This window comes from Nomascus leucogenys, chromosome 22a (assembly GCF_006542625.1).
Source record: "Nomascus leucogenys isolate Asia chromosome 22a, Asia_NLE_v1, whole genome shotgun sequence".
Taxonomy (NCBI): Eukaryota; Metazoa; Chordata; class Mammalia; order Primates; family Hylobatidae; genus Nomascus; species Nomascus leucogenys.
In genome coordinates, this window is record NC_044402.1 from 27,891,494 (window position 1) to 27,915,196 (window position 23,703).

General features: G+C 42.6%; 1 protein-coding gene across 1 annotated transcript in view; it reads left to right on the forward strand.

Annotated features, from left to right (window-relative positions):
* Nucleotides 1-15,032, forward strand: part of ALKBH1 (alkB homolog 1, histone H2A dioxygenase) — a 36,619-nt gene extending 21,587 nt beyond the window's left edge. Inside the window, exons 4-6 of the mRNA XM_030802662.1 lie at nucleotides 7,692-7,782; nucleotides 11,631-11,824; nucleotides 13,206-15,032. Coding sequence (XP_030658522.1) covers nucleotides 7,692-7,782; nucleotides 11,631-11,824; nucleotides 13,206-13,635 — 715 coding nt within the window. The 3' untranslated portion in view covers nucleotides 13,636-15,032. The remainder of the gene's footprint in view (nucleotides 1-7,691; nucleotides 7,783-11,630; nucleotides 11,825-13,205) is intronic.
* The last annotated feature ends 8,671 nt before the right edge of the window (nucleotides 15,033-23,703 follow it).

Below are 23,703 nucleotides of genomic sequence, written 5' to 3' on the forward strand. Positions count from 1 at the left end.
AAATAGGACATAGTATAGGTAGAGAATTAGCTTTGGAAGAAAGAAGTAGGACCACTTCTGAAACCAGGAGGATCAGGTGAAAATTTACAGAAGTTTAGTGGTGTCGGGGAGGAAAGTTGAAATTGTTCACTGGATCATTTGAGCAGGCTTCTGTTTTCTCACTGACATAGAAGGAAATGAGAACAAAATTAAGGACTTAAGATGAATGGTAAAGGTTTAGAACAGAAGACGGTTAGATAAGACTGAATATTTGCAAGATAGCAAAAGGATGTTAGCAGTTAAGGTGGCATTGGATGTCCATTTGCAGCGAGTGACTGGGAGTGTCAAGTTGAGAAGGGAGAGAAAACTGGAAGCACTCAAACACTGAAAGAATGGGGTGGCCGGGCGCAGTGGCTTACGCCTGTAATCCCAGCACTTTGGGAGGCGAAGGCGGGTGGATCACAAGGTCAAGAAATCGAGACCATCCTGGCCAACGTGGTGAAACCTTGTCTCTACTAAAAATATAAAAAGTAGGCCGGGCGCGGTGGCTCACGCTTGTAATCCCAGCACTTTGGGAGGCCGAGGCGGGCAGATCACGAGGTCAGGAGATCGAGACCACGGTGAAACCCCATCTCTACTAAAAATACAAAAAATTAGCCGGGCGTGGTGGCGGGCGCCTGTAGTCCCAGCTACTCAGAGAGGCTGAGGCAGGAGAATGGCGTGAACCCGGGAGGCGGGGAGCTTGCAGTGAGCCGAGATGGCGCCACTGCACTCCAGCCTGGGTGAAAGAGCGAGACTCCGTCTCAAAAACAAAAACAAAAACAAAAAAAAAATATATATATATATATATAAAGTAACTGGGCGTGGCGGCACACATTTATAGTCCCAGCTACTTGGGAAGCTGAGGCAGGAGAATCACTTGAACCCAGGAGGTGGAGGTTGCAGTGAGCCGAAATCACGCCACTGCACTCCAGCCTGGTGACAAAATGAGACTCTGTCTCAAAAAAGAAAAAAAGATTGCTAAGAGAAATGCCAACGCTTACGTAAGGCACTTACCCATGACAGAAACCAAGCAAACTGCTGTATGAGCACATTCACCAGGGGAGAAGGTGGCCAGCCCACCCATAAATCATCCTCCTGCTAGTGCCTAGAGAAGGCAGCAGGGAGCATAGCATGTTTCTTTTTTAGTGAGACCTAATAATTAGGGTCATGTTTGCTTGAACACATTCTCTTGGATAGTTGGATAAAGATGTATTAGGTGCCAACATATTTCCTGCATTATTCAAGGTGAGAGTTGTATTGGTACTGATCCTTCTTGACCTCCTTTTGGACAAGTCAGGTTTAAAAAGAGAACAACCCACCCCGTTCAGTGATTCAGTATTTTATGCTTAAAAATGATCCGGAAGCATGTTAAATGGTTTTGGCCTTACTATTCACAGTGTTCAAGAACAAATCTTGTAATTTTTGTTACCCAGGAGGCCCATGATTAACCAGAAGGGTCCTTAAATAGTACTAAGACAAGAAATGTTTAGTGCTGGCCAGTCCTGCTCTCAATATATTGAAGGCAGATATTAAGAGTTGTTGCTACTTTCCTTTCAGAAAATACAAAGGCAAGAATTGAAATGAGGTTTTCAGAAGAGAATATAAAATGAGGGTCTAATGCACTTACATAGGTCTAATATGTTACAAAAATATGTATGTCATTGCCCCCAAAATGGCATAGACACTCAAAGATCACAACTTTCCTTGCAGTAAGCAAGTTTTTAAGCTATGCTTTTTTTTCTTTTTGTTATGAGGACTGAACTTAATGCTTTTCAAAGTAAGACTTGACTCTGGCTTGTTTAACATCCCTGGACCAGTCATCCTCTATAATATAACGCAAAAACTCAAAGCCTTTTTTTTTTTTTTTTCCCCTGAGACAGGTTCTCACTCTGTTGCCCAGGCTGGAGTGCAGTGGCACAATCTTGGCCTACTACAACCTTCTCCTCCCAGGCTCCCGCCTCAGCCTCCCAAGTAGCTGGGACTACAGGCGTGCACCACCATGCCTGGCTACTTTTTTGTATTTTTAGTAGAGACGAGGTTTCACCATGTTGCCTAGGCTGGTCTCCAACTTCTGAGCTCAGGCAGTCCGCCCACCTTGACCTCCCAAAGTGCTAGGATTACAAGTGTGAGCCACCACACCCAGCTCCAAGCCTTTCTTTTAATCATACAGTTAGAGTCCTTTTTTTTTTTTTTTTTTAAAGACAGAGTCTCACTCTGTCACCCAGGCTGGAGTGCAGTGGCATGATCTTGGCCCACTGCAGCCTCCTGGGTTCAAGCAATTCTCATACCTCAGCTTCCTGAGTAGCTGGGATTATAGGCACCCACCACCATGCCTGGCTAGTTTTTGGTTTTTTAGTAGAGACAGGATTTCACCATGTTGGCCAGGCTGGTCTTGAACTCCTAACCTTAAGTGATCTGCCCACCTCAGCCTCCCAAAGTGCTGGGATTGCAGGCGTGAGCCACTGCTCCCAGTGCGAGATGTTATTTTGGCTTCTTAGAAAAGGAACTAAATTAGAAAAGGTATATTACAGGATGATTCTATTCATGCTGTCACTATAATTTCGATAGTTTTTATTGTTAATAACATAAACCTGTATGTATAGTAATGTATCCTCTGTTCTTAAATATTAGACTAAATCTTTTGGTGGAAAAGTAGTTTGTTGCGGCCATATCAAATGTCTAAAGTACTGTCACCTTTTGAATTATTTCCAAAGCTGCATTATTGTTACATTTATTGTTTCAGATCAGTCTGACATTGATATAATAGTATGGATTCTTCGTAAAATGAGGCTGGGCACGGTGGCTCATGTCTGTAATACTGATACTTTGGGAGGCCAACGCAGAAGGATTGATTGAAGCTAGAAGTTCAAGACCCACCTGGGCAACATAGAGAGACCCCGTCTCTACAAAAAAATTAAAAATTAGCCAGGCATGGTAGCACACACCTGTAGTTCTAGCTACTCAAGAGGCTGAGCGTGGGGAGGATTGCTTGAGCCTGCAGCAAGCTATGACTGTTAGGAGGCTGAGGCAGGTGGATCACCTGAGGTCCAGAATTCGAAACCAGCCTGGCCAACATGGTGAAACCCTATCTCTACTAAAAATACAAAATTAGCCGGGTGTGGTGGTGCATGCCTGTAATCCCAGCTCCTTGGGAGGCTGAGGCAGGAGAATCACATGAACCTGGGAGGCGGAGGTTGCAGTGAGCCAAGACCACGCCATTGCACTCCAGCTTGGGCAACAAAAGCAAAACTCCGTCTCAAAAAAAAAAAAAGAAGAAAAAGAATAAAACAATCTGTTATTGAGCTAGAAAGAAATGGAAGGTACTGTGTTTTGTTTTTTAGTTTGGGCTAGAATAGTGGTTTTCAAAGTGTAATTCCTGGACCAGCAGCATAAGTATCATTTGGGAACTTACTAGAAATGCAGTTCTTAGGCCCCACCCCAGACCTGCTAAATAAGAATTTTTAGGCCTGGACCCAGCCATGTGAGTTTCAACAAGCCTTCTAGATGATTCTGATGTACATTAAAGTTTGAGAAACACTCGGCAAAAATTAAGTGGGTTCTGTAATTAAGACAGGTTCTATAAAGGCTTTCGGTAGAGCTCTTAAGACTCTTTGCACCTTTCAGCTGGAACTGCCATCTTCCAGTAATTTGCCAAAATGACGAACACAAAGGGAAAGAGGAGAGGTACCTGATAGATGTTTTCTAGGCCTTTTAGAAAACGAAGTTGTTCCTTTGGCCATGTATATGCGCATCTATAAGAAAGATGATATTGTCAGCTGGGCGCAGTGGCTCATGCCTGTAATCCCAGCACTTTGGGAGGCTGAGGCGGTTGGATCACCTGAGGTCAGGAGTTCAAGACCAGCCTGGGCAACAAGGGGAAAACCCTGTCTCTACTAAAAATACAAAAATTAGCTGGGCGTGGTGATGCGTGCCTGTAATTCCAGCTACTCGGGAGGCTGAGGCAGGAGAATCGCTGGAACTTGGGAGGTGGAGGCTGCGGTGAGCCGAGATTGCACCACTGCAGTCCAGCCTAGGCGACAGAGCAAGACTCCATCTCAAAAAAAAAAAAAGGAGGATGATATTGTCGACATTAAGGGAATGGGAATGGGTACTGTTCAAAAAGGAATGGCCCACAAATGTTGCCATGGCAAAACTGGAAGAGTCTACAGTGTTCCCCAGCATGCTGTTGGCATTGTTGTGAACAAGTAAGTTAAGGGCAAGATTCTTGCCAAGAGAATTAATGTGTGCATTGAGCACATTAAGCACTCTTAAGAGCCGAGATAGCTTCCTGAAACGTGTAGTAAAGTAATCAGAAAAAGAACCCAAAGAGAAAGGTACCTGAGTTCAACTGAAATGCCAGCCTGCCCCACCCAGAGAAGCACACTTTGTGAGAACAAATGGGAGGGAGCCTGAGCTGCTGGAACCTATTCTCTATGGATTCATAGCATAATAGGTGTTAAAATACCCCTGGACTTTGTAAAAAAAAAAAAAAAAAAAAAAAGACTCTTTGCAGCTTGGTGCGGTGGCTCACTTGGCAGTCTGGGAGGTCAGGGCAGAAGGATTGCTTGAGGTCAGGAGTTCAAGATCATCCTGGACAACGTGGTGAGACTACATCTCTATATTTTTCTTTTTTGTTTTAACAGTAAAAATAGGCCAGGTGCAGTGGCTCACACCTGTAATCCCAGCACTTCGGGAGGCTGAGGTGGGTGCATCACCTGGGATCAGGAGTTCAAGATGAGTCTAGCCAACATGGTGAAACCCCATCTCTACTAAAAATACAAAAATTAGCCAGGTGTGGTGGTGCATGCTGTAATCACAGCTACTTGGGTGGCTGAGGCAGGAGAATCACTTCAACCTGGGAGGCGGAGGTTGCAGTGAGCCAAGATCGTGCCATTGCCCTCCAGCCCGGGTTACAACACGAGATACCGTCTCCAAAAAATAAAATTTTTGAAAAGACTCTTTGCCATTTAGATACTCAGGGTGCCATCTATTTTGAGTTCTGGATTCCAGTCTTAGATGACCAACTTCTTTCATCTTTTACTGCCACTTCTACCATCTCTCTTTTTCCCCCTCCTCAAAAACACATAGCTTCAATATTCATAAGATCATCATCATCATCCTTTTCTTAACAGCATTTTCTTGTATCCTAGAGATTATCTTAAAATAAGGAATTGGCTACGAAGTAATATCTTGGAAAGAGAAATAGAATGGATCACCTCTGTAGGGTGCTTATGTAACTCTGGAACTACGTTTATATTTCCATTAACCACAAAGTCCACATGAGTCATACTTATTTTTCTGTCTCAGGCTACTAAAATAGAACATGTTCTCTAGAGGAGAACATCAGGGAGTTCTTTTATTTGTACCTTTAGCTGAATAAACATTGGTAGACCTCAAGTTGTGTTAATAACTACATTACATTTTTTTCATTTTTCAGCTTTTATGCACAAATATTAAATAATGTGTGGTTGTTATCCATATTGTAATTGTTCAAATCAGCTAGTTGCTGTCAGTGGCCAAGCCTTATATTTTTCCCTAAATTATTAGTTGTCTGTCTCCTGTTGTGTCAGGGAGTCCCCAAAACCACACCCAAATTTGATGATTCGCCAGGAAGACTCACAGGACTCAGCATATGGTTGTACTCACAGATTTATCACAGTGAAAGCATACAAAGCAAGATCAGCAAAGGGAAAAGGCGCCTGGAGCAAAGTCCAGGAAAAATCAGGTGCATGCCTCCAAAAGTCCTCTCCCAAGAAGTCACACCAGATACGACAATGGGTTGTGACAAAATCTGTGAAATGTCTACCAAAGAAACTCAGTGCCTAGATTTTTACTAGGAGCTTGTCGTGTAGGCAGCCTCTGCCTGACACATGCCAAAATCACAAACTCCCAGAAGCAAAGCAGGTGTTGACCATAAACCATATTGTTTGCACAGTTAGGTGCAGTAAGCCACTCTTAACACTTCAGAGAATTGTGTGAACCTTGCCAAGTACCATCTTTGTAAGCAGACCATCAGTCAAGTCTGCTGTGTCTCTTCTGCACATCTGTCCTAAAAAAATCAGTGTTTGTCCATTTCTTTTTATCTGCTGGTCTTCATGTATGTATATGTCATGATGTCTTTCTTAGATAGAATGTAAACTCTGTGAGGACAGATAGCATCTATTCTGTAAAGTCTTTGTCAGACATCAAGATGAGTGCCACTGAACAGTGTGGGTATCAATAAATCCTTTGCTTTTGCTTTTGCTGTGTGCCCATATTGCCTACTGCATCACTCCCTATGTAAATGCTGCCCATTCTTCAGTGCCGTGCTCAACTCCCAACTCTGCCAAGAAGCCCCAACTGATTTGACAGCTGACTTTGAGCTCTCCTTTTTCTTAATTCTCGTGCCCCTCAAAGTCTGCTGTTTACTTTAGTAGTAGACTTTATCCTGCGTTCAGTTTCCCTCTAATTTCTCCTTAGACTTTCTATTACATTTGCCATTTCCTGTCACAATCAGATTCCTTAAAGGAATCTGATTTTTTCTTTTTTAAACAGCCATAGTTTTGGACAAAAAAAATTTTGATTGATCAATGATGTAAATAACAGAGAAAAATTAAATCATTAGGCCTACCATTCTCACATTTTTAGATATTTGGAGGTGAGCCAAACAAGCTTCCTCTTTAGAAGAAGAGTAGTGGGCCGGTCGCGGTGGCTCACGCCTGTAATCCCAGCACTTTGGGAGGCCGAGGCAGGCGGATCACCTGAGGTCAGGAGTTCGAGACCAGCCTCAACATGGAGAAACCCTGTCTCTACTAAAAATACAAAATTAGCTGGGCATGGTGGTGCATGCCTGTAATCCCAGCTACTTGGGAGGCTGAGGCAGGAGAATTGCTTGAACCCAGGAGGCGGAGGCTGTGGTGAGCCGAGATCGCGCCATTGCGCTCCAGCCTGGGCAACAAGAGCGAAACTCTGTCTCAAAAAAAAAAAAAAGTAGTTAATCACATAGATTTGATCAGACAATATGTAATTGCAGAAAGAGCACCTCTCGGTTTTACAGAAACCTCCTGTGGTTTGAAAAAGGGTATGTCAGAAACCAAATCAGTTACAGTGGTGCCTTAATTGTTAGCTAAGCCTCGGTTATCTAAGCTATGTCATACAGAGTTAAAGAAGTCATGTTAAACCAGTTATTTTTTATTGTACTATACACTATAAAAAAAAAACAAAAACTTTTTTTTTCCCAACCTGCAATTCTGGGAAGCCACCATCATTATAGACATAGAAATCATTGTGATTAACTGTACCCTGCTTTTAGCAAACCAAACTGAAAATGTTCTGTAAGTCATATTTTTGATTGCCCATAGTGTTCTTGGTACCATTTCCCATGGACAGGTAAAGACATTTGTCATTGTTGTCATTTATTTTATCATTACCAAGATGCTGGAGGCTTGTGATTTAAAGTTGACCCCATTCAGCAGAGGATTTAGAACAAAGGATTATAAATTAGAAGTGCTAACATGTTTTTCTCTGTTAATGTATCTGTGGTCTACTCATTTGTCTCTTCTAATTTCTCCTACTGAGTCTTGGCTAACAGCTTATACCATGTAATACTAAATTTAACTCCAGAGTCCATACAAACGGCTATTGCTGCCATTTTACATGAATAATTCCTCTTTTGTCACCAATCTTTGCAGGTGTAAAGAAGTGACTAAATGGAGACCCCGAAGTTTACTGGAGAAACTGCGTTGGGTGACCGTAGGCTACCATTATAACTGGGACAGTAAGGTATTCAGGTTTTCTTAATTCTTTTGTTTTCTGTTTATAGGCTTCTTTAGCCCATATTTCTTCCTAACCACGCTTAAGATATCAAGATTATACATTTGTGGGAGGATCCCTTTCTTTTATTCCTTAAAAAATCTCAACTTGGCCAGGTGCCGTGGCTCACATCTGTAATCCCAGCACTTTGGGAGGCTGAGGTAGGCGGATCACTTAAGGTCAGGTGTTTGCTGCCAGCCTGGGCAACATGGCACAATCCTGTCTCTACAAAAAATGCAAAAGTTTGCTGGGCCTGGTGGCACATGCCTGCAGTCCCAGCTACTCAAGAGGCTGAGGTGGGATTACTTGGACCCAGGAGGTGGAGGTTGCAGTGAGCCAAGATCGCACCACTGCACTCCAGCCTGGGTGACAGAGCAAAACTCTGTCTCAAAAAAGAAAAAAAAAAAAAATCTTTCAGGTATCTAAAGAGGAATGAATTTTTTTATATCAGAAGTCACCAGTGCTTTCTCACGGTAGGTTCCAGGAATATAGAACTGTTGTCAAGAGCAGTTCTCATCATCCTTATTTCCATTATTAGTGAGAGTTTGTTAAGCATATATTTTTCTTTTTCTTTTTTTTTTTAATTTTTATTGTGCAACAAAAGCCACATTCAAGAGCACTTATTTTTCTATGTAATATCTGCCTGGAGTAAAAGAAGCTCCATGTATTTCAATTGTTCATTCGTCAGCTCACAAAAGAACTTTCAACATATGGATACCGATCGCACGCAGTGGCTCACGCCTGTAATCCAAACACTTTGAGTGGCTGAGGTGGGAAGATCGCTTGAGCTCAGGAGTTCCAGACCAGCCTGGGGCAACATAGTGAAACCGCATCTCTACAAAAAATAGAAAAATTAGCCAGATGTGGTGGCGCATGCCTGTGATTCCAGCTACTCAGGAGGCTGGGGAGGGAGGATTGCTTGAGCTTGGGAGGCAGAGGTTGCAGTGAGCCAAGATCGCACCACTGCAGTCCAACTGGGTAACAGAGCAAGACCCTGTCTCAAAAAAAAAAAAGATACTTGCCTGCTCTATAATGTCTAGGAAGGAGGGAGGTGGGAAAGAATTTCCTACAATTGACAGTTTCGTGTTTTCTTGAGCTACGATTTCTTCTTTCCCATCCTCTGTGTTTTAGAAAATGCCTCGTAACTAGCAGTGCAGTGCCTCTTGTCTCAATTAGACATTTGCCATCAAGTGGATATACTGATTATAAGAATAAAATGAAAAAAATATTGTTATAGACCATTTTCTTTGCCTACTAACCAGTTACTTTCTTTGTCTATCTTTTTTTTTTTTCTTTTTTTTGTAATGTTCTTACACTGTCACCTAGGCTGGAGGGCAGTGGCACAATCACTGTAGCCTCGACCTCCCCAGACTCAGGTTATCCTCACACCTCAGCCTCGCAGTAACCAGTTACTTTCTAAAGGCTCCACAGTTTCAACCAACCCAACTTATTAACAGATACATTAACTGCTCCAAATGACAGATTTGTTTTAAAAATATTTATGATATAATTTTTACTTTCAGCGATATAGACTCAGTAGGAAACTAGATATTTTTGGGAGGGAAATGCCATGTGATTTTCTTTGGATTAGACAGCCTGAGTTTGAATCCTTCCTCCAGTAATGATAGTGCCTACCTCATAAGGCAGTTGTGAAAATTAAGTGATCAGTGCCTGTAAAGTGATCTCAATGGTGTCTGGCTATTCTAAGCAGTTAAATGCATTATCACAATAAATGTTAACTTTTTTTTTTTTTTGGTGATAATATTTTTACTGTTGATACTGTTATTCCCCAAGACCTCAAAGTTAACCTCATTGACTAAGAAAAATAGTAAAAATGACCAAAAACTGAATGAGTAGTCAGAGAAAAGTGAAAGAGAACTTTAAAAGAAAAAGTAGTGAGTAATGCAGAGACAGTTTGGACAGGGTTGAAAGCCTAAAAGGGTGATTATTTCATTATAGCAGAGGCCATCTACAGCTAGAATGACAGCCTTGACTGGTTGATTATCAGAGGGACTAAAGCTTAAAATGATAGAGGAAAACTTAAAGTTCCGTAACCACACTTTGAGTTTTGATAAATAGGAACTCTTCTAATTTGCAGTTCAGTAAAAGGAGAAAAAATAAAAAAAAGAAAAGTTCCAACTGAAGAGACCAGGCCATTCATCAAGAGTCTTCCTTACACCTGAAGTTAAAGGTCACTTCTGGCCAAAGTAAATACTTGCTGTCCAGACCTGTGACTCTGCTGCTTCAGCTAGAATACATCCAGACACTAGTAGAGATACGAGACAAAAGTAGATTTTCTGATCAGATTTGAGGTTAATTTAGCAAAGAAAGAAGTGAGAGCAGAGGAGCATCAAGACAAAAGAAGAGTCTGTCAGGTACATGTAGCCCAAATAGCCCTCAGATTCATCCATATAGGAACCTGTAAGTGAAAGTCTTAATCATAACTGCAGCCGTGTCACTCATGCAGAAAGATGTTATAGAGAGTATTATGGCCAGGCCAGGCATGGTGGCTCACCCCTGCACTCCCAGCACTTTGGGAGGCCGAGGCAGGCAGTTCACTTGAGGTGAGAAGTTCAAGACCACCCTGGCCAACGTGGTGAAGCCCTGTTCCTACTAAAAATACAAAAATTAGCCGGGCATGGTGGCGGGCACCTGTAATCCCAGCTGCTCAAGAGGCTGAGGCAGGAGAATTTAAGTATAAAAAGATATTTGTGATCCTTAGGTATAAAAACAGAGACAGCCCAGGGAAGTAAGTTCAGGAAATTACTTCCAATTTAAAGGCCTATCTTGGCCATGCTATATATGAGAGTTAGTTCCGATATTTTGAGCATGTCATCCCATCAGATTGACCAGTCAAATTGCCACTAAGCCATGTTGCAAGCTGAGAGGTCCCAAAACCAAACTGGCTATAGTATTTGGCCTTTTTATAAATTAAATTTTTAGTTTAGGATAGTTTTAGATTTGCAGAAAAGTTGAGAAGATAGTACAGAGAGAGCTCATGCTCTCCCCCTATTATTAACATCTTACCTCAATATGGTACCTTTGTCTCAAATAGTTACCCAATAGTAATACATTACTGTAATAGCATTTGTACTTCATTTAGATTTCCTTAGTTTTTAACTAATATCTTTGTTCTTATATCTAATTTTCTAATATCCAGGATACTACGTTATATTTAGTCATTGTGTTTCCTTGGGCACCTCTTGGCAATGACAGTTTTGAGTTGCCTTTTTACCCTAATAGAACTGTCTCATTTACAGATAGAGTATACTAACTAGAGGGTGGTGGAGTAATTGCTTCGTGTATAGACTCAATGCAGTATATAGCACAGTGCCTGTTATATAACAGGTGCTTGCGTTTTTGAATGATTCATTATGAGATCATTGGATACCCCAAGAATGGATGGATAGACCAGACACAGTGGCTCATGTCTGTAATCACAATGCTTTGGGAGACTGAGGCAGGAGGATCGTTTGAGACCAGTCTAGGCAACATAGTGAGGCCCCATCCCTGCCAAAAAAAAAATAGCCAGGCATGGTGGCACGCACCTGTGTTCCTACCTACTTGGGAGACTGAGGTAGGAGGATCACTGAGCCCAGGAGGTCTAGGCTACAGTGAGCCATGATCACACCACTGGGCAACAGACTGAGGCCCTGTCTTTAAAAAAAAAAAAAAAAAAAAAAAAAAGAATGGATAGATAATGCTGTGTTAATATGACTTTGTAAGTAAGATTATTTTAAAGTGGTAATTAATCTTGTAGTTTCCTATATTCCTGAGATCATTGTTTATTTTTCTTATTCTCTCCACATTTACCAAAGAAATACTCAGCAGATCATTACACACCTTTCCCTTCTGACCTGGCTTTCCTCTCAGAGCAAGTAGCCGCTGCCTGTGGATTTGAGGATTTCCGAGCTGAAGCAGGGATCCTCAATTACTACCGCCTGGACTCCACACTGGGAATCCACGTAGACAGATCTGAGCTAGATCACTCCAAACCCTTGCTGTCATTCAGGTGAGTTAGTTCCAGGGATTTGGGATTACTTTTTATCATTTAATTCTTTTTTCTAAGGCATTTTACTCTAAAATAAATACAGGTATTTAACTTTAAAAAAATGGTTGGACTCTATAATCTTCCACTTCTGGGAATTTTAACAAGTTATAGTTAGTATCTCTGTTTAAGACACATGGAGCCTACCTTTTATTTTATTTTTATTTTTTATTAGAAAGTCTCGCTCTGTCGCCCAGGCTGGAGTACAGTGGCGTGATCTCAGCTCACTTCAACCTCCGCCTCCGAGTTTCAAGTGATTCTCCTGCCTTAGCCTCCTGAGTAGCTGGAACTACAGGTGCACACCGCCACACCTAGCTAATTTTTTTTTTTTTTCTTTTAGTAGAGATGGGGTTTCACCGTGTTGCCCAGGCTGGTTTTGAACTCCTCAGCTCAGGCAATCCGCCCACTTCGGCCTCCCAAAGTGCTGAGATTACAGGCATGAGCCACCACACCTGGCCGTAGCCTACCTTTTATAATGAAAGCCTACCTTTTATAATAGACAAGTGGAAGGCCATAAAAGCAAAGTGAGTGACCTTTGGTATAGAAGAGCAAAATATAGAGCAAAGCACAAAAGCCTGAGTAGTTTACTCTCCTTGTCTCCCTAAAAGTAAGTTTAAATTTGTGCCAAGTTTTGCACCTATATCTCAGGAAAGTGCCTTTTATTAATTGCCTTATCTTTAAAATGAGGAGTGGTAAACACACTAAAGAACTCAAATGATTTTATTGAGAGACTCAAAGACACATCAATAGGCTGGGCATGTGGCTTACACCTGTAATCCCAGTACTTTGGGAGGCCAAGGCCGGTGGATCACTTGAGGTCAGGAGTTTGAGACCAGCCTGGCCAACATGGTAAAACCCCATCTCTACTAAAATACAAAAATTAGGTGTGGTGGCACATGCCTGTAATCCCAGCTACTCTGGAGGCTGAGGCACAAGAATCACTTGAACTCAGGAGGCTGAGGTTGCAGTGAGCTGAGATCGCGCCACTGCACTCCAGCCACTCCAGCCTGGGTGACGAAATAAGACTCTGTCTTTAAAAAAAAAGCATCAATAAAACTTAAATGGATAATGTTAAAGCTAAGTTCTCCATTTGCTTACTTAACTGCATCCAATTTTATTTTGCAGCAGTTCTGTGGGCTGTCATAACTATAGGTAGAAGGTCATGAGTTGGTCAGTCATAGACACAAGCCAGAAGAGAAGGATCTTAGCACAGTTTAAAAAGGAGGATTTGGGAGCAATAAATATCAAGCTAAAATTACAAAATAACACAGTTGGCAGTAACTTTCCCAGTCATATTAATAAACAAAATTTACTGTTGTGTGTTGTTTTTACTTATTTTTTGTAGCTTTGGACAGTCTGCCATCTTTCTCCTTGGTGGTCTTCAAAGGGATGAGGCCCCCACGGCCATGTTTATGCACAGTGGTGACATCATGATAATGTCGGGTTTCAGCCGCCTCTTGAACCACGCAGTCCCTCGTGTCCTTCCAAATCCAGAAGGGGAAGGCCTGCCTCACTGCCTAGAGGCACCTCTCCCTGCTGTCCTCCCGAGAGATTCAATGATAGAGCCTTGTTCTATGGAGGACTGGCAGGTGTGTGCCAGCTACTTGAAGACCGCTCGTGTTAACATGACCGTCCGACAGGTCCTGGCCACAGACCAGAATTTCCCTTTAGAACCCATCGAGGATAAAAAAAGAGACATCAGTACAGAAGGTTTCTGCCATCCAGATGACCAGAATAGCGAAGTAAAACGGGCCAGGATAAACCCTGACAGCTGAGACTTGGAGATCCCATCCTTTTACTCAGGTACCTGCTTACCATAAATGACCATGTTATTGTGTATTGCCATGGAGTTCAGCACCCAGACAAGCCAAAAACAGAGACAGGGAAGAACTCATTGTTGATCACACTGTTGCCTTGGAACCCATGCAGAAGTAAACTCAGCCACTTTGCTCAGAGAAGTGTGACATGGTCTGATCCTAGTTACGTGTTGGCTGTAATGTATGTTCAGAAGTCAGTCCAAGGAGGTATGTTCTTCCACAACAGCCTTCTCAGCCTCTGCTGTTTCCTTTGAGGAAGGTAGAAGTGAGTTTCCATGTTTGCAGAGTTTTTAAATACCTCAGATTTTATTAATGGGAAATACAGTACCCTTCCTTCCACTCTATCTGGTAATTTATGGTAAAATTGTGGTTCTGTGAACCAGCTATTAGTCTCATCTTCTTAACTCCCTCAGGCATCATCAAATTCTTTGATCTTCTCTTCCACCTATCTGGCTCTCACAGAAGAATCCTTTACACATGAAAACAATGGAACTGGAATATCTTGTCTCTTAGAAAAGAAATTAATCACAACTATCTCTCTTGCCTAAAAGATAAATATAGGTAAACCCAAGGAAAGGGGAATTTAGTTTCTCCACATGTCATTTCAGTCTCCAAACTCCCTGTTGGCTTTTTAATGCAATTTTAATTGTTGGAATAAAAAAGTCCCAAGGGTGTTTTGTTACTGTTTTCTCCGTGAATAAACTCACTTGATTTTAAATTAAAGATCTATATCTGTCTTTGGGGTTTAATCTATCTGGGATTAAGGTTTTTTTTGTTTTCCTTTCCCGTATTGTTCATGCTATTGAAGCCCTCTAGCTGTTTCTGCCTTATACCATTCTGCTGTGCCCTAAGTATTCTTTGTGGCTGTCTCACAGAAGAGAGAACATTTCTTGATATTCCAGTCACTGCTGTATTGTCTGAGGGTAGGCGGCTTGGAAAATGTAAGCAACACCAAGTTTTAATCTTTATACCCCCAACAATTTGACTGACTATATCATGGTCCAGGTTACTTTACATTTCTCTGGACTTCGGTTTCCTCATTCATAAGATGAAGATACTATAGACTACCATCTTCCTAAAGGGATATTGGTATTTGAAAGAGAATTAAGTTCTCCTTTCTAGAAACATGATGTGTCACAATTGTTTATTATATGGGCTCTTTGACACATCCTGACTTCCTTGTGTGGAGGACTGGCTGGAAGCCCATTTGGTACCTACTGTTTGCAATGCATGTTATTAAATTTACATGTCTCCTCTGTCCTGCTCTGCCCCTTTTTTAAATTACTGGATTGAATATTGAGTTCATATGGTAATAGCAGGGTTTTTTAAATGAATAAAAATTATGGATTTATCTCATGTATAAGCTAGGTTCTTTGTTTTTTTTTTGTTTTTTTTTTTTTTTTTTTTTTTTTTTGAGTCAGAGTTTCGCACTTGTTGCCCAGGCTGGAGTGCAATGGCACAATCTCAGCTCACCGCAACCTCCACCTCCTGGGTTCAAGCGATTCTCCTGCCTCAGCCTCCTGAGTAGCTGGCATTACCAGCATGTGCCACCATGCCTGGCTAATTCTGTATTTTTAGTAGAGACAGGGTTTCTCCATGTTGGTCAGGCTGGTCTTGAACTCCCGACCTCAGGTGATCCGCCCGCCTTGGCCTCCCAAAGTGCTGGGATTACAAGCATGAGCCACTGCACCCAACCTAGGTCCTAAAATTAATACATAGGAAATCTTTATATAATTAAATAATACCACTGGATAAGATTACCACCGTTAACCTTAAATTTTCTTTTTGGAGACGGAGTCTTGCTTTGTCGCCCAGGCTGGAGTGCAGTGGCGCGATCACAGCTCACTGCAAGCTCTGCCTCCCGGGTTCACGCCATTCTCCTGCCTCAGCCTCCCGAGTAGCTGGGACTATAGGCACCCACCACCACGCCTGGCTAATTTTTTTTGTTGTATTTTTCATAGAGACGGGGTTTCACTGTGTTAGCCAGGATGGTCTCGATCTCCTGACCTCGTGATCCGCCTGCCTCGGCCTCCCAAAGTGCTGGGATTACAGGCGTGAGCCACCACGCCCGGCCCCGTAACCTTAAATTTTCTACAATGTATGTTAAATGTGACCTACAGAAACCAACATACTGTCATTTAGTAAATCCAACAGAGACAGTCTACCATTAAGACAGATTATTCTTTATTCACTTGTGTGTCAAATAAAGGCATTGGTTTGTTTATGGGAACCATGTACAAAAAACACATAACCAAATTGTAGACTCACTCCATGAAGTGAGATGTTTATGCTATGAGAAGCAGGTAGAAACAGGCCAGCCAAGAGAATAGCACATTCCTGTCTCCTGGGATGGTGAACAGATAATTTGTACAGTTAAATATTCACGCTCTCTCTCTCCCCGACCCCATCTCCTCCCTCTAGCCCTCCCCACTTTCTCTGGCTCTCTCTCTACTTTTATTTATATATTTTTGTGAAGCACATATAATTGAAGATGTATATAATGTAACTCAGCCGGGTGTGGTGGTGGGCACCTGTAGTCCCAGCTACTCGGGAGGCTGAGGCAGGAGAATGGCGTGAACCTGGGAGGCAGAGCTTGCAGTGAGCCGAGATCGCCCACTGCACTCCAGCCTGGGCAACAGAGTGAGACTCTGTCTCAGAAAAAAAAAAAAAAAAAAAAAGTAGGCCAGGCGCAGTGGCTCATGTTTGTAATCCCAGCACTTTGGCAGGCTAAGACGGGAGGATCACTTGAGCCCAGAAGTTCAAGGTTACAGTGAGTTATGATTGTGCTACTGCACTCCAGCCTGGGCAACAGCAAAAACCTGCCTCTAAAAACAGGCCTGGCGCTGTGGCTCATGCCTGTAATCCCAGCACTTTAGGAGGCCAAGGCAGGTGGATCACCTGAGGTCAGGAGTTCGAGACCGGCCTGACCAACATGGGGAAACCCAGTCTCTACTAAAAATACAAAATTGGCCGGGCATGGGGTGGCTCACACCTGTAATCCCAGCACTTTGGGAGGCCGAAGTGGGTGGATCACTTGAGGTTAGGAATTTGAGACCAGCCTGGCCAACATGGTGAAACCCCATCTCTACTAAAAATACAAAAATTAGCCAGGCATGGTGGCAGGCGCCTGCAATCCCAGTTACTCAGGAGGCTGGTGCAGGAGAATCGCTTGAACCTGGGAGGCAGAGGTTGCAGTGAACTGAGATCGTTCCATTGCACTCCAGCCTGGGTGACAACAGCAAGACTTCATCTAAAAAAAAAAAATACATAATTATAATTAGCTGGGCGTGGTGGCGGGCGCCTGTAGTCCCTGCTACTTGGGAGGCTGAGGCAGGGGAATTACTTGAACCTGAGAGGCGGAAGTTGCAGCGAGCCAAGTCGCGCCATTGCATTCCAGCCTGGGCAACAAGAGCAAAACTCCGTCTCAAAAAAAAAAAAAAGTAAAGTCACAGACGTTAGGCCCTGAGAAATTGGTTTTCTAATACTCTGTTAGTAGGGATGTAAATTGCTATAGCCCCTAAGGCACGATTTGGCATCATGTAATGTGTGACTTTTTATCCTACTTTGACCAGGATAGTCCTGTATCTCCTTTTCTACCCAGAAGTGGTCTCTCATTCCATGATAATTTATGTGGTCATCCTAATAATGTTTTCAAATGTGTACCCTTTGTCCCAGTAAATTTCACTTCTAGGAATTGAGTCTGTGGAAAGTAATCAGAGCTGTCCAGAAAGATTTTTGTGTGAGAATATTTATAATAGAGAAAATATGAAATATACTCAATATCCAGCAACAGGGAGTTAAATTCATGTACTTTTCAGCACGTGGCTACTGAGCACTGTTCTTTGGCTGCACAAGTACTTTCCTTTGTGGAGCTTGTATACTGGATATGCCATAACCCTATGTAGCCTTTAAAGGCCATGTTTTACAAGAATAGTTAGAGATGAGGGGAAATGTTTATACTATATTTAGGTGAGAAATGCAATTATGAAGCTGTCTATAGTAACCTAATTTTGTATAGAATGTTGACATTTTTATTTTATATTTTTTTGTTCAGACCTCTCAGGGATGAAATGTTTACATATTTTTTTAAACTGGAATGATGTGAATACCAAAACATGAATGATGGTGGAATTACAGTTGATACTTATTTGTGCTTTTCTGTATTTCTGATTTTTAATTTTTTTTTCTCTTTCTGCGCACCCCCCTCTCCCCCTGCCCCATCTACTGGGCACCAGAGTTATTTGATTTTTTTGTTTGTTTTTTTTTTTTTTGAGACAGAGTCTGGCTCTGTTGCCCAGGCTGGAGTGCAGTGGTGCAATCATAGCTCACTGCAGCTTCAATCTCCTGGGCTCAAACAACCTTCCCACCTCAGCCTCCCAAGTAGCTGGGACTACAGGCACCACCATGCCTGGCTAACTTTTCTGATATTTTTGTAATGACAGGATTTCACCATGTTTCCCAGGCTGGTCTTGAACTCCTGAGCTCAAGTGATCCACCTGCCTGAGCCTCCCAAAGCTCTGGGATTACAGGCATGAGCCACCGTGCCTGGCTTGTCTGATATTTTTGACATTAAAAATCTTTTTAAAACATTTTTTTAAGACCGGGCACAGTGGCTCATGCCTGTAATCCTACCACTTTGGGAGGCCAAGGCGGGCGGATTGCCTGAGCTCAGGAGTTCAAGACCAGCCTGGCCATCATGGTGAAACCCCATCTCTACTAGAATACAAAATAATTAGCCAAGCATCATGGCACGTGCCTGTAGTCCCAGCTACTCGGGAGGCTGAGGCAGGAGAATCGCTTGAACCTGGGAGGTGGAGGTTGCAGTGAGCACAGATCACGCCACTGCAGTCCACTCCAGCTTGGGTGACAGAGCGAGTCTACGTCTCAAAAAAAAAAAAAAAAAAAAAAAAAAAAACTTTTTTTTTTGAGACAGAGTTTTGCTCTTGTCGCCCAGGCTGGAGTGCAATGGCACGATCTCAGCACACTGCATCCTCTGCCTCCCGGGTTCAAGCAATTCTCCTGCCTCAGTCTCCCTAGTAGCTGGGATTACAGGCGCCCGCCACCACACCTGGCTAATTTTTGTATTTTTAGTAGAGACAGGGTTTCACCATGTTGGCCAGGCTGGTCTTGAACTCCTGACCTCGTGATCCACCCACCTCGACCTCTCAAAGTGCTGGGATTACAGGCGTGAGCCACTGCGCCCAGCCAAAAACAAAAAACTTTTTTCTTGTTTTGAGACGGAGTGTCGCTCTTGTCGTCCAGGCTGGAGTGCAGTGGCGCAATCTCAGCTCACTGCAACCTCCACTTCCTGGGTTCAAGTGATTCTCCTGCCTCAGCCTCCTGAGTAGCTGGGACTACAGGCACGTGCCATGATGCCTGGCTAATTATTTTGTATTCTAGTAGAGATGGGGTTTCACCACGTTGGCCAGGCTGGAAGAGGAATTTTCTCTGCACTTCCTCTTATTTTAAAATATGTCTGGCTAAGGTGGATCCACTCACTACTCTCTGCTTATTATTTTGGTAGAGCCTCTTGCCTGTTGCTCTTTTTTTGCACCCCATGTCTGGTTTTTCCTGGAAGGGTGCCAGGGCCTCAGACATAGATGTCCTGCTGAACAGGACAGACTCAGCAAGACTTGGCTTTCCAGTGTTCTCATTTTCTCAGTTCTTTGGTCACTAAGATAAGCTGGTCTTACCCCATTTCTCTTTTCCCTTAATCTAAAATCTTGGTTTATTAGGGTAAAAAAAAAAAAAAAAAAAAAAAAAAAGACCTTACTGGATCCAGTAAGGCAAATTAGAATGGTAATTAGGCAGAAGGGAGCCCTTGGGGTGACTTGATCTCAACGTGATTAACAGGAGGACCTAGAAGAAAAGACACCTCACCTGTTTTCTCCTGTTTCCAAGGTCACAGTAGAAGCAATGCAAATCTAATGTCTTAGCCTGAATGGTAAATTTCTACTGATTTTCCTTTTGATCAGCTACCTATACAAATTTGAGCCCTCCTGGAGATGGGTTTGTTGGCTCTAATTTTATTGGTAAGACAGATTTCTGGCCGGGCACAGTGGCTCATGCCTGTAATCTCAGCACTTTGGGAGTTCGAAGCGGGTGGATCACAAGGTCAGGAGTTCAAGACCAGTGTGGCCAAGATGGTGAAACCCCATCTGTACTGAAAATACAAAAATTAGCCAGGCATGGTGGCACGCGCCTGTAATCCCAGCTACTCGGGAGGCTGAGGCAGGAGAATTGCTTGAACCCGGGAGGCAGAGGTTGCAGTGAGCCGAGATTGGGCCACTGCGCTCCAGCCTGGGCAACAAGAGCGAAACTCTGTCTTAAAAAAAAACAACAGACTTCTTATTAAGATAAGATGGTACAGTAGCTGGAAAGTAACATTGAGTGGTTACCAGAAAAGCTAATTCTAGTAAAAATTCCAACACTTAGCTGTGTGACCTTGACTAAATCTTCAGCTGAGCCTCAGTGAACCTTTTTGAGCCCCAGTTAATCTCATCTATAAGGAGCTTGCCAAGTAATTCTTGTGTTACCTACCACCTCTGCCATGCTACATTTCTAAAATGAGAAGTTAATCTCACAGAAGTTGGATAAACAGCAAACAAAAGTTACCTCATGAGCAGCAAGATTTTTGGTAAGGAAATGAAGTGTTAACCAAGTAAACCTAAAGGAGAACAAAGCAAAACTGGAACTTTTCTGAAGAAAACAATACAAATAGCCAATAAACATGTAAAAGATGCTAACCTCACTAGCAGACAGAAATGCAAGTTAAAGCAATAGATGTACATTTGTACCCATTTATTTGGCAAAATTAATTACATTATCTCTTGACTCTCTTTCACTCACATTCTAGTTCTTTTTTTTTTTTTTTTTTTTTTTTTTTGGACTCTTGTTCTGTCACCCAGACTGAAGTGCAGTGGCGCTATCTCTGCTCACTGCATCCTCCGCCTTCCGGGTTCAAGCGATTCTCCTGCCTCCACCTCAAGTAGCTGGGATTACAGGCATGCACCACCACACCCAGCTAATTTTTGTATTTTTAGTAGAGATGGGGTTTCACCATGATGGCCAGGCTGGTCTCCGACTCCTGACCTCAAGTGATCCACCCACCTCGGCCTCCCAAAGTGCTGGGATTACAGGTGTGAGCCATTGTGCCCAGCCCACTCACATCCTACTTCTAATCCCACAGGAAATGTTGGCTCTACCTTTCAAGTATCCAGAGTCTAACCACTTGTATTTACCTCACTGTTACTGCCCTGGCCCAAGCCACTATCATCTCTCAACTGGGTTATTACAATAGCGTCCTAATAGCTCCTCCTTCCATGCTTGGCCCCCTCTTTTTATCCTCCATATTTTATCCTCAACATAGCAGCCAGAGTGAGGCTATTAACACCTGAGACAGATCATGTCACTCTTGTGCTCAAAACTCTTATGTTGCTCCTCCCTCTGAATACAAGCCAAAGTCCTGTCAATTGCCTACAAACCCCTACCCATCTGGTCCCCCATTTCCTCTTGGTCCTCTCACCCACTCTGTCTCAGCCACACTGGTCTCCTTGGTTTACTTCTGAAGATGCCAAGCACATCCCTGCCTCGAGACTTTCACACTGAACTGTTTCCTTTGCCTGGAATGCTCTTCTCCCAGAGATCTGCACCTTCACTGCCTTCCAATCTTAGCTCAAATATCACCTTGGTGAGACCTTCCTTGACTACCCTCATTGAAAGTTTCAATTCCGCTGCCATTCCTAGTTTTCTTTACATAGTATGGTAAATACTCTGTTTTTTCGTAGCATTTCTGATATAATATTCTACATAATTTACTAAATAAGGAAATAATCCTTTTAAGGAAATAATGATAATTAATTATTGTCACCTTCCACTAGACTGTAAGTGCCACAAGGCAGAGACGTGCCCTGGTGTCTAGTACAGTTCCTGGCACATAGTAGTTACTCAGTATATGTTGAATGAATGGATATTCATTGTAGGTGTGGACGTGTGGAAATGGGCACTCATGTACTACCGTGGGAATGTAAATTGGTAAAGCTTTTGGAGGCTAATTATCAGTGTTCACATAAATTTTGACCTAGCAATTCTACTTCCTTAGTATCTTCCCCATAGAAATACATGGACACAAGATGTGTAAAAAGATATTTATCACAGTGTTGTTCATAACAGTGAAAAACTGGAAACAACCCAAATGTTAATCAGTACTAAAAAGATTAAATTATGGTTCATATGCACTATGGAATAGTATGAATATGTATTCCTTCACAAGAATGTACTGACATCAACAGGGCTCCAGGATATTTTGGTTAGTAAAAACAAGTTGCAAAATAATAAATACAGTGTAAAAACATGTAAAACTATTATATATGTAAATATATATATAAACTAATATGTAAAAACTAAAGTTTTTTTTTTTTTTTTTTTTTTTTGAGATGGAGTTTCACGCATATCGCTTAGGTTGGAGTGCAATGGCGCAGTCTCGGCTCACTGCAACCTCCGTCTCCCAGGTTCAAGCGATTCTCCTGCCTCAGCCTCCCAAGTAGCTGGGATTACAGGCGCCAGCCACCATACCCAGCTAATTTTTGTGTTTTTAGTAGAGACAGGGTTTCACCATGTTGGCCAGCTTGGTCTCCAACTCCTGACCTCAAGTGATCCACCCGCCTCGGCCTCCTAAAGTGCTGGGATTACAGGCGTGAGCCACCGTACCTGGCCTAAACAAGTCTTATCTATATATGCACATATGTTTGTAAATGCATAGGGGGAAAGGATACGTCCAAGGATAAGAGTGGGGAGGAGAGAGATTAGAAGATTGTAGAAGGTACTTTCTACTATGTGATTTTTGGCCTTAGATTTTTTTAAATTTTTTAAAATTTACGTTTATTTATTTATTTATTTATTTATGAGACAGGGTCTCACTCCTTTGCCCAGGCTGAAATGCAGTGGTATGATCTCGGCTCACTGCAACCTCTGCCTCCTGGGTTCAACTGATTCTCTTGCCTCAGCCTCCCGAGTAGCTGGAATTACAGGCACACACCACCATGCCCAACTAATTTTTGCGTTTTTAGTAGAGACGGGGTTTCACTTCATTGCCCAGGCTGGTCTCGAACTCCTGGGCTCACGCGATCCTCCTGTCTCAGCTTCCCAAAGTGCTATGATTAAAAGTGTGAGCCACCATGCCCAGCCTGCTGTTTGTTTTTTTATGAGAATTATTCACATGTTACTTATATATTTTTATTATTTATTTATTTATTTACTTATTTGAAAAGGAGTTTCGCTCTTGTCGCCCTGGCTGCAGTGCAACAGCGCGATCTCCACTCACTGCAATCTCCACCTCCTGGGTTCAAGGGATTCTCCAGCCTCAGCCTCCCAAGTGGCTGGGATTACAGGGGCCCACCACCACACCCAGCAATTGTTTTTGTATTTTTAGTAGAGACAAGGTTTCACCATTTTGGCCAGGCTGCTCTCGAACTCCTGACCTCAAGTGATCCGCCCGCCTCAGCCTCCCAAAGTGCTGGGATTACAGGCATGAGCCACGGCACCCAGCCACTTACATATTTTTTAATTATTTAAGTTATATGTAGCAAACTTTAAAGAATCATATGCAGTAATAAAAAAAATTGAGGAAATGTGTCTTTCTCCAAACTCTCTGAAAGTTTTTGTGTTGTTATAAATAAGATCTGGTAGTATGTTAAATCATGGGAAAAGCAGCTGATTTTGGCTGCTGTCATAAACACTAGTTCTGGTCTCTGAGTTGGATTCACCATGGGCCAGCCAGAGAATGTTCAGTTGTACCTATTCAGGCAAGAGAAGCAGCCCCTTACCTTGTTTTTCTATATCCTAAATTCATGTACATTGCTGTGCTCAGAAACCCCAATAGAAATAGGAGGCTTTGGTTGCTAAGGCAATAGACAGTCAACCTTAAGGTTGAGCCACTTGTGAGGGCTATAGTCCTCTGAAAAAGATTACTGTATTCTCCTAGGGACATAGCTGGGCAGATAGCATTGATAGCCACAGGGCCCTATG